Source organism: Macrobrachium nipponense, chromosome 6 (assembly GCF_015104395.2).
Source record: "Macrobrachium nipponense isolate FS-2020 chromosome 6, ASM1510439v2, whole genome shotgun sequence".
NCBI classification, from domain to species: domain Eukaryota; kingdom Metazoa; phylum Arthropoda; class Malacostraca; order Decapoda; family Palaemonidae; genus Macrobrachium; species Macrobrachium nipponense.
This window is the reverse complement of record NC_061108.1, coordinates 14131936-14144414: the sequence shown is the minus strand read 5'-3', so window position 1 is coordinate 14144414 and position 12479 is coordinate 14131936. Positions and strand designations below refer to the sequence as shown.

General features: G+C 34.1%; 1 protein-coding gene across 4 annotated transcripts in view; it reads left to right on the top strand.

Moving 5' to 3' along the window:
* Window positions 1–12473, top strand: part of LOC135216388 (serine/arginine repetitive matrix protein 1-like) — a 168938-nt gene extending 156465 nt beyond the window's left edge. For all 4 annotated transcript variants that reach the window (XM_064251663.1, XM_064251661.1, XM_064251660.1 and 1 more), the window contains 3 exons: window positions 5792–5923; window positions 9886–9975; window positions 10373–12473. In XM_064251663.1, the coding sequence (XP_064107733.1) occupies window positions 5792–5923; window positions 9886–9975; window positions 10373–10597 (447 nt within the window). In that variant the 3' untranslated portion in view covers window positions 10598–12473. The remainder of the gene's footprint in view (window positions 1–5791; window positions 5924–9885; window positions 9976–10372) is intronic.
* Window positions 12474–12479: the final 6 nt, after the last annotated feature.

Sequence of the window (12479 nt, the reverse complement as noted above, 5' to 3'; positions counted from 1 at the left end):
TTATTGCATACATAATACAAACAGGTTGAAAACAAGTCGATGCCAGTCAGTGGAAAACCAACCTTTAGCAGATGTTGGATCGTATTTAATATGAAGCACTGATTAGGACTAAGTAGTTAACTTGTATTCAACTTGTTTATGATGTGTTTGTAATGGTTTAAGCAACGTTTATGACATGTTTATAGTTTACCGTAAGTTGGAAACATGAACTTAGCAAACACCGGCTATGCTCACTAAATTGAACGTGTTATCATTTCTGTATATACCAGTGAGTATATCGATGTGTTTGATGTTTCCAGCAGGGTTGCCAAATACTGCTGGATTGATACTTAGAAACCCTGAATTAACCAGTAAAAAGTTTCTCGTTTTCTTTGAGGGAAACTTCACGGAACTCGAGATCGGAAGTTAGGTTTCTTTGTCTTTCCAAGCTATGTAGTCTAATCCTAGACATTGGTAAGAACCGCTTATATGTACAATCATGTAAGAAAGTAAGAATGATTGGATGTGGTTTAATGTATGCTCATGTACACACACACACACACACACGCACACACTGATATAATTATATATATATATATATAGATATCATAATATATCTGTGTGTGTTACTGTATGTTGTATAAAACTGCATTGGATACTTCCTAAAATATGTAAATGTTTACACTTGAATGTTAATTATAACACGAAGCATTTATGTAAATAATTCCACAATAAAACTTTTAATTAGGTTAAGGACAGTACAAACTCAGACGCAATAAAATATATACATGTTTAAACAAAACAAAACAAAATATAAAAAACGCACAATAAGAATCACTCCCTTTGCATCTCCAGTAACAAATTAATCACTGCAATTTTGTAGTTCACGAAATAAAGCATTTTTTTTTTATCCAATAACGCCAACTTTATATTAAGTGTAGATAAAGCATAGAATGCCATGTATCAAATCACGTATTACATAATTGAATGAGCAGATTAACTGCTATTATCACTTATAACATTTCTATCAATTGCGCACTTAGCACATTATTTACACATTTTTTCTCAATTCTCTTGATGTATAATATAATCTGCAGCCTCTAAGGCACTTGCCATTATAATCCTCAAGAATTTATTTTGATACAATTTTCAATCCGCTAATAACAAAAATATTTTCAGGTAAACTTATAAACTTCACCCTGTATTACAATCACGATTGATTATTATTTTTTTTCTCTCAGTTTTATTAATTAGATTCATTTTCCTCGGACGCGAGAAAATTTTGAAGTGAAGTGCTCTATATTACTGTTCTAGTGATTACTTACATTTGTCTGTGAGTATTTACGTAGCATTATGATTAAATTTTTTTTTTAATAACATACAATTGACATGAATTGCTTCATCTTTGGCATGTAAGGACGATAACATACACCTATACAGTTGGGTATGTTGGCTGTTGTAAATGTCCCTGTGATATTTCAGTTATGATGAATTAAGGAAAAAAAATAGATATCTCTAACTTATAAAGGCCTCAATATTATGATATTAGTTACTAACGTGTTACAACTACAGTCAACAAACAAGTATATCATACTGAAGAGTTACTATGGTATATTTACATCAACCGTGCATTTGATGTCTAAGCCAGTCCCTTACGACGCTCCTGATTGGCTGTTGGTAAGCCAATCACAGGGCTGGAAGCTCTCAGTCTCTCTCGAGAATTCACATAGGCAGGATCTATGTTCCACCTCTCCTGAAAGACTTATCCCTCAGGAAAGGTGGAACATACATCCTGCCTATGTGAACTCTCTCTCGAGAGAGTTTCCAGCCCTGTGATTGGCTTATCAACAGCCAATCAGGAGCGTCGTAAGGGACTGGCCTAGACATCGATGGCACGGTTGATGTGAATCTACTATAGTTACTTTACCGAAAAGATTTGCTTTTGTTGTAAACGAAATAAAAGTCTCATAGGTGGAAACAGTGACGTAGCTGGCATTCCATCAATGGGGAGGGGGATGGCGGGGGCTAGGTGGGGCCTAGATATTTGGGGGGTGGGGGGCGAAGAAAATTACGCAACGCACTACTGCGTCAATTCTGTAATTAGTGAAATATACTAATCCAGAATGTATATATTCAAAATGTTATTCAATCATCAACAGGAAATATATTGGTTCAGTTCAAATAGTCTCGAATATAATAATAGGCTTAATATCTAGATAAACACAGGAAATCAGTTACCAAAAACAATTCCTGTTATACTAGGTCAAAATCTGTGGTGGCTTCATTCAGTTATCTAAACACATATAGTTATGTGATTACTCTTTGTAAGATTTTTCAATCTTTAATTAATTGATTCTTTTTTCATCAAGTAAATGATATCTGAGCATTCAGCTATCTTATATATACATACATATATATATATATATATATATATATATATATATATATATATATATATATATATATTACTAGAAGGACCTCACTAAAACTAGATGGTATATAGCAGAGTTATTTATTCAAAAAAGGTACAAGCTTTCAATGCAACCATCCAGTTTTAATGAGGTCCTTATAGTAATCGTACCATTGCACAGAACAGTTGTGTATGTGATAGGTTAATATATATATGTACTCAAATTTCTGCATTCGTTAACAAACAACTGAACCATAGACCCATAAAATCATTACTTTCCAAGATAATTTAGGCTAAGAACCAGTAAAAATATTCGTATTAGCACGCTGGACGAACGTTATTAACGTCAGGATCGTTAAGAAAAACATGTTTTTTAAGTTTAATTGGTAAATAAGCAAAATAAGAAAAAAAAAAAAAACAAGCATTTTTATCTACAAAAACAATAGACTAACTGTAGAGCAACCGCTCGTGTCTATTAAATCAGCTGTAATTCTGAGGGCAGTAAGACTAATACTCGTGATTAAAGATAAAGAGAGTGATATTTCTACGCCAGGAACCACTGTACTATGTATATGGCCCATTGATCTGACCATAACTGATCGTTTAGTTAAGAATGCAATAATTGCTCGGTTTACGGAGTGGATTCTAGGGAACAACATTATGGTTAGTTTACTTGTAACTATGGAAGCCGATCGATTCTGTCCTCGGTAGGAGGAACGCTTTCGTACTACGAGAGAACTACGTCACGTGATTGTCCGCCACTTATACAAAACTGTACAGTTCGTGTCTACAGTTTTCCTTACATGATTGTCCCCACTTATACGTTGCATAAGTGTCCTCACTTATACGTAATATAAGTGTGTTCGTAGTATTTGGTAAAAGCTCGTTACGTCTATATAATAAAAAAGCCATTTTTCCCATCGATCTTGCTTTTCATATCAAGAACCTTCAGCAACTTTTTAAGGCAGTAGGGTTATTCACTTGTTCTTGGAGAGGAGAGACGGGAGGAGAGGAGAGGAAGAGCATGAGGAAAGGAGAGAGAGAGGAGAGAGACTGAGGAGGAGAGAGATTGAGACGAGAGAGAGAGAGAGAGATGGTGGGTGGGTAGGGCGTTATCTGTTGGGAAAATCTCAACAAAATGTCAACAACATTCACTGTGACTCTCTAATTACCATCAACTCAAGATATAACTTTTAATCATACTTGGAAATAATGAGTGGTTATTCAGCAACGGGACCAACGGCTTTACGTGACTTCCGAACCACGTCAAGAGTGAACTTCTATCACCAGAAATACACATCTCTCACTCCTCAATGCCTTCCCAGTTTAATCCTTAACTGTCAGTCAACGAAACGCTTTGCAAACGTACCAATAGAACTCGCCTGCTCCTGTAGAGGTCTTGCACTTACGTCATCACCATCAAACGAAGTTTGTTTACGCACCCAAGTTGGGGGGTTAAAATATGTTGCTATGACCTTCTAATGATTTTATCTGTAGGTACGTCCGTTTAACCTTGCTGTATCCCAACATATTCATATAGATTTATTAATTATGGCTGATGTATGGGAAGAGGTTATGACTTTAGAATGAAGAACGATGAGTCTCTCAAACATAAGGAAGTTGAAAACTAAGAGTAACATTACGTATATAGGCCTACGTTTAACTTCGTTGCTAGTGTGGTTTAAGCACAACTCTCTCTCTCTCTCTCTCTCTCTCTCTCTCTCTCTCTCTCTCTCTCTCTCTCTCTCTCTCTCTCTGTGGGTAGCAGCTAGGCATACATCTAACTCCGTTGTTAGTGTGGTTTAAGCACAACTCTCTCTCTCTCTCTCTCTCTCTCTCTCTCTCTCTCTCTCTCTCTCTCTCTCTCTCTGTGAGTAGCAACTAGTCAATACATCAATTTCTTTCTACGGAAATCGGGGTTCTCTGTATCATTTTCGTAACAGCGAAACATGGAATCAGGGACACTGACGAACGATAAACAAACAAATAAATAATTAGTATCTATAGTGACCATTTAGTAGATACCATATATTTACTAAGGTTGGTCAATATGGACATAGCAACGGTGACATTTTTCTCGCTGTTGGCTGTCCGTAAATGTGGTGAGGTGTTACCCAGAAATACGAGGTCTAGAATGGACCTCTGAATTTAGACCTACCAATTAAACCGTATGCTTCTTAATGGTAAGTGTCTAAGAGGTCACACTTACACGTGACCTGACAAATTTGATATTATAGAGGGCAGCAGCACTCACTCGCTAGCATGGGCACAAAGATAGTTTAGGTCACGGCTTCGTAAGTCTTAATTGAATTAGAGACTAGATTATGATTTTAAAGTTGGAATAGATTCCTGTGTAATTCTTCTTTACAATTCCTCTTACGTCAAGATTTACAGAATAATCATCAAAGGATATGTCAGACAGCTAATTTTTTCCTTAGTAATGACAACATTATTAGAATTCACTGTCATGTTTAGTAACTAGATATATATGAGTCTGGCTTTCGCTTTCCTGCTGGTATATTTTTTACACAATTTTGAGATGTCAGGATAAGATTTCACTGTCTGTTAATTACTGCATAAGTATATTTCAGGTCCAAATTTTAATATTCTTATTTTACTTTAATTATGATAAGGTTATTTCTGAAATTCCTTAAGATAATTTTGTTAATAACCGAGTCTCTGGTTATCCTGAAACGTAATTTTTATTATTCATATATATATATATCTATATATATATATATTATAATATATATAATACATACATATATAATATATATATATATCTATATATATAATTTATAAATACATATTATATATATATATATTTATACATATATATATTATATAATATATATATATATATATATATATATATATATTACTATATATATATATATATGTTATAGATTCCATATATATATATATATCTATATATATAATATTATATATATATATTATATATATATATGTATAATAATATATATATATATCTATATATATATATATATAATTTATATTCATATATATATATATATATATATATATATATATATATTTATATAGTCATGCTCACATATATAGCTGGAAACTCCACAGTAATAGGAATTGTCTGGTAAAATATATGAACTTAAACAGTATAAGGTATTACTGGCCAATGACAAAATACACATATTTTACCAGGTAATTCAATTGATTTTTGAATGTATATGTATATATATTTATTTATCTATTTATTATACATACATACATACATATATACATACATACATACATACATACATACATACATACACCTCCCACAAAATATAAACTTGGAGGTAGATATCTGCAAAGGTAAGTGAATAAACAGTAATGGTGATCCTAGGAGACGTGCGCATCTAATCTTTTTTTTTTTTTTTGTAGGGCCCCGCTAAATCTTCCGTGCCCCCCGGTCTGGCAAGTTGCAAGATCTGTGGACGCAATTTCGCCCCTGACCGGCTAGAGAAACACGAGGCCATCTGTGCGAAGTCGAAGGCCAAAGCCAAGAAACGAAAGGTGAGGTTTTTTTCTCTCTCTCTCTTTCTTTCTCTCTCCACGGAGACTATATTTAAAAAAAAAAAACATAGTTTTCTTTGCGAAGACTATTTTTCATTTATTTTTTGCTTTTGCTTTTGTTTTTTTCGAAGACTTTTTTTTCATTTTTTTTCGAAGGCTATTTTTTTTATTTATTTTTTGTTTCTGTTTTATATTTTTTTCGAAGACTTTTTTTTCTATTTTTTTATTTTGGTTTTCGAAGACTACATTTTTCTTTTCGAAGGATCATACATATATTAATATATATCTATTTATTATATTATATATATAATTTATATAATGGGATATATATATATAGATATATATATATATATATATATATATATATCTATATATATATATGTATAGTATAAGATAAATATATATATAATATATTTATGATTATTATATATCTATATATATACTATGTTAATATATATTATATATATATATATATATATTCAATTTTCTTAACTTCTTTTCGAAGGATATATATATATATATATATATATATATATATATATATATATATATATATATATATACTATATATATATATATATTCAATTTTCTTCAGCTTCTTTTTCGAAGACTTTATTTTTTTTTAAATTAATAATTTTCTTTTCGAAAATTAAACTTAAACAAAATTCTTTAGTTTTCTTCTCGATGACTACGTTTTTAAGTTTTCAAGTTTCAATCCAATATTTCTTATGCTCGTTCTAAAGTTTTCGTGTACTTTCAGTTTACTTCCATTCACTAAGCTGGTCATAATGTTTGTCAATTCATAACCAATATGAATTGTTCTCTAATTTGTCTTAAGTCTAATACCACAGCTGAGAATTAGCAAAAGGTGTTTTTTTCGAATCGAAGACTAATTTTACAAATCTTTTTATTATATTTCTTTTTAAAGTTTTAATAAATTGTCTCTTTAACTCGCTCTCGCGATTTCATAAACTTCAAGTTTACTGTATCCACTAAGCTCATTATAATGTCTGTTAACATATATTCAGTGTGAATTGTTCTCAAACTACTATTTTGTTTTTCAATTATACCCATCTGCTCAATTTGATATAGAGTGTTCGCATTACCCCACCTCAAAATTTCACGAGTTCCCAATAGCTCTTAAATACAATAAAGCATCTATTGACCTTTTCAAAATTTTGATGCATACCCAGCTATACCGAGTTTATTCCAGTATAATGTCAAATTAATTTTAGAATAAACCATCCTGACTACAGTCCTGTAAGACTTAATGTTATTCTTAAATTGACGCAGTATCCTATCGGAGTATATTCTAGAGGATATTGATAACTCTTGCCAACTAGTTAAGAAAAAAAATTGATAATTTTGGAATCATACCTGAGAGATTACATCCTGCTAGTGAAGACTGATTCCGGTATGAAAGGAAAACATTATTAATTCTACTGTATTCATCAACACCAGTATCTTGAGACATTTCAAGACAGCCGTTTGGCTGATCCATGTGAAAACGATGTCGTAATACTGTAATTAATATTTATGTAGATTTTTCCTCTTGAAACTAACTTGAGATTATTTGACCACTCTCTTTCTGCAACATGAAGATGGTAAGCTGAATGACCTCTAATGCACAGCATTGTATTTTTTTTTGTCATCATTTAGATGACGTACCATGAAATATATTTTTAATAGCCAATAGGACTTAGGAATAGTAGCACAACAAAAAGCATTCATGAATTAAATCTATCAGGGTGAGAGTATACTACACATAAACAAGTAAACGCAGTGATAGTCGACGTAGCACTTTTAATAGGTTGTCATCAAAGGTTTGTAACCATTCTTAAATCTTTCCTTGACTTAAGGTATTACTGAAGGGTGTTACTAGAGGGTGTTTCCAGGATCCTTTTAGCCCCTAGATAACATTCACTTTTTAGCCATTTATTTTACATTTTACTGCCATTCCCACTCCCTTCCGTCCGTCTTGCTGTCCAACTCCTCCAACTCTAATTTCTCAGTGAAACTGTGGGGTTTTATCGACTTTAAAGTTCATAAATCAATAACGTTTCCTCTTTTCCAACCTTACTCCGTCTCTATCAACTCCTTCACAAGATCTTCTCTCTTGATTCATTCATGACTTTCCAATAAGACGAGGGTAGTGCCGTCATTGCACCTCACGTGGTGTACTGCAGGCATTACTTAAGTGTCTTTGCTGCTTCCCTTCGGCCCCTAGCTGCAACCTCTTTCATTCTTTTTTTTACTGTACCTATGTTCATATTCTCTTTCTTCCATCTTACTTTCCACCTCTTCTAACAATTACTTCATATTGCAACTGCTTTGAGGTTTTCCTCCTGTTACACCTTGCAAACCATCTTACTGTCAATTTCCCCATCAGCGCTGATTGACGTCATAGGTCCCAGCGCTTGGCCTAAATTCTATATTCTATTCTAATAAACAAAAGCTGTGAATTATGACAGAAGCCATCACTGAAAAGTGACTTTGACGTATCATGACACTTGTAGAATTTCCTGTCAAAACAGGGAATCTGCTCCTTTCTGCATAATACAATAAGGATCAGACCGTCCGATCTTCCCGCTTGTTTCCCTGTTGATGGGATTTCACACAGACTCATTGGAATTAGACTTACTGGGATTTACGAAAATTATAACCTTTTTTCCCCCCCATTACCATTTACAAGTTCCTAGGTTTCAGCCATTCTTATTCTCAAGAAAAACGAGACATCTTTTTTTCTCATAGACACTCATCTACATGTGTATGTATAATTTCATACACATTCACGCACACACTGATGTTATTCTATATATATTATATATATATATATATAATATATATATATATATGTATATATATGTACGTATATATATTTATATATAAGTACGTATATATATATATATATATATATATATATTATATATATATAATATATATATATATATATATAATTAAGCAAAGAGAATGCATCACCAAGGTGGTATACTACCTATCAGATCTATTACACGGTACCATGCAACTCCAGTTACCACGACCACAGCAGCAAATATTCAGTACATACACATTTATTAACCTGAATCATTCATTATAACCCACGAAAACCAACCAATCATTTAGACGACAAAATGCACTGCTTGTATCTTGTCTTGTGTATGATATTAGGCATTGCGTTTTAGTTTTTTGTACGGGGTAACAAATCAAAACATGACCCAACCCAAGTTTTCATAATTGTTCTTTATTTTCCGATGTTAAGTGACAATCATTGACCTCACCGGTCCCTCTTCTGTAAATAATACTTTGTGCATATAGTGTGATAGTGTGAAAGCATGATTCTGACCCTTATTTTCAAGTATGCTGAACCTGAAAACAGCATCAGTTCCCAAAACAACCCCTCTATGCGAACCCTTTTACCATAATTTGAAAACCCTAAACATAACGTGAATCGCCGTTAGTTCAATCGCCACCTACCTCTTCGTTCTTAACTGAATTTGAAATTGGTTCAAGGCAAAATAAACTGCACGTAATAAAGCTTTAAGTGTACTTAGTTCTTAATCTTTTAAAGATCAAGCTATTCAGATAGATCTGTAAAGTTTAAACGCTTAGAACGAACGCATGTCTTTTAAAACAATTAATTAATGTTAACCACGGGACTTCAGTGACTTGCAAATTAAAATCAGTTGGTGTTACCCTTGCTGACAAAAATCACGTTCTTAAAGTTTTGCATCCCTAATTTTATATACATAGTTTCTTTGCTGCAGGTTCTTCGATTTATTTCTTTTTACCTCCCTTTTTATAGTAATGTTTCTCCATAGAGAGAAACTACGTTATCGTACTACTTGTTCGCAAGAAGACGATTCCATGAGGTAATTGTCAATCTACTCCGTTACTATTCTCCTCATGGGACTGGGAGACATCTCATCTTGAACGGAAAAGTATAACAACTTTCTTCCTTGCAGGTATTCGACCCCGTGAAGATGAGAACAAAAGGAACAGAAGCAGAGAAATTCGTTGCCAAAGGAAAGCACTTAGAGAAAACTCCTGCGAAGGTGAGCCTTCATTGCCCGCGCGCTGGTACTACATAATGTCAAACGTTTCCACCTTCTGTGGATAGAGTCTGTTACGTTGTTTACACACATAGGTTGTCAGTGCATTTAGAAATGATTAATTGCAAGATTCTTTGGCTCAGATGTTAATGCATAAAGCCTTCTCTTTACGACACTTTCAGAAATGATTCGTTTTGACCTGTGGACACTGTTGAGGAATTCGAAATTCTCGATGCCAACTTGGTTTCCTATCATTACGACAATGTTTTCTTATTGATATAATACACCAAGCTCTGCATATATACACATTACTCAGTCACACAGCAACGATTAGACGTCGTAAGATTACAAATATTCTTAATGTACTTTATTTTCTCAATTGAGATCCTTCATTTTCCAGCCCAAGAAAGTCGACTGGAGGAAGAAACACGAGGACTTTATCGCCACCGTACGAGCAGCCAAGGGAATGTCAGGGTACGAGGCGCCTCCCTTAGACACTTCGGACTACGTTGAGTGTCCCCACTGCGGACGCAAGTTCGCGGAGGGCGTGGCCGAAAGACACATTCCAAAGTGCGCTTCGATTCAGAGCAACAAACCTGCCGGGCCCGCTGGGAGAAGGAGGTAAATGAAAGATGACATCGATGATCCTGAGTTTCCAGGAAATACTAAAGATCGTTGTGTTTGATGTGAGTCTTCAGAGAGGTAAGATGTGCAACATTCCAGCTGTCGATTCCAGAAGCCGATAGAAGAAGAAGACGGAAAACCTTGTAGTACTAACAAGACCTCCAAAAACAATGAACAGTTTTACATGATTTCCTCTCACATGACTGAATATTCCATGTAAGGGTTATAAGTGCCTCTGCCCTACTCTTCTGGACGCTGTTCATATGTATATGTCAAAAATACCTGTAGGCCTACTAATCAAAATCCCAGACGGTCTACTCCCCAAAACCCCGACAGCTGAGACAAAATGTCTTTTGTTTTTCTTTTTTTTTCACGAAAAGCTGCACGACTTCGCAGGGAATCAAACAAATCTGGATAAAATACGATACAATATTTAAGTGTGAGTTTGGACCATATAATTTCCGAGAGGAATATAACCTTATTTTGCCTGAGTTCCATTGTGCTTCGACTTGGTTAATAGGTCGTTAAGTAGCTTGTATTTATAGCTTATGTTTTTACTGAGAAAGTCGTTCTTGTCGTAGGTGATGAATGTGATGTTTAGCTTTTGTATTTTGATGTAAAAAGATCATTGCCTATATTGCATTATATCTGAAACTTTAGTTGCCTACGGTGGAAATCCCCCATGGTGTGAGTGAACTGTGCAGCTCTGTATATAGTGTGAATATGAAGATACTAAAAAAAATCAGGTTATGCCTTTTCTTTTTTGAGTTCTTGAACATAGAAAACGGGAATGAAACATATACTACAAAACGGGAATAAAATATATACTAATGTTAATAACTACTTTTTAAAAACTAATGGAAAGGCAATACTATATTTTTTGCATGATAAAACAAAAAATCTGGAATCTCACTACGACTTCCTTCTTATGTTATAATTAACATATTTTTGTACAAAAAAATAGAGAAGGAAATTAAGGAAGAAAACAAACGCAAGTGAATAAATTCCGAAGCATCTTATAAAACAGGATCACCTTTGATTAAAGCAACGCTGCGGTTACGAGATTTACAAAAGATTCAAGTAACAACGTGAGTAGTAGCTTAAGCCAAGGAGATACCGACAGTTTCTCCAAAAGAAAACCCTGGAAATGTTCTTCTTACGGCCAGAGACAGTTATGTTTACAGGATCAGGATAAAAACCTAACAAGTCCTCTGGAGAAGAGAAACACAGATCATTGAGGAAATCCTGAACAAACCTAGAAGCTGTAATACACTGTCCAGTTTTTCTTACGCTGTTAAGGAAATGATCCAACATTCCTTTACGTTCGGCTTGAACTGACTGTGATAATAGATACGACTGGCAGAGAAGGACGACGTGTGATTCTTACTTAGGAATGTTTTGTACTGTAGAAGATGAAAAGGTTTAGTAAACCCACATTCAAGATGCTTTCCGTAGTTCCACGTCTCGTTAGCGAAGTGACAGGTTTGCTCAAAGTATAGGTGTGACGGACCCTCGAGATATTTTACTAATCTTTCGCTATGGTGGCTTTTTTGTTCTAACGACAGCCATTGTTAGCTGTGACGAAACGCTGCATTTTCATGTCCTCGTGGTATTTGATATGTAACACGCATCCATTTCTTGCCGAAACCGGACGGTTCAGAAATGCATTTTTTATCGTAAACGATAGTACTAATGAACCAAACGCGGCCGAGTGGGCAGAATCATTGCTAGATGAACGCAATGATATTTCTCTGTTTATACGTAATGATTATTTTGTCTTACGGCGGAGAAACAAGGGGTATAGCATTTGTATGAGCTGTTGAGTAATATTAAGGCTTTGGCTACGTCATTCAAGTGATGACGAGCTTAATATGTACATGGCA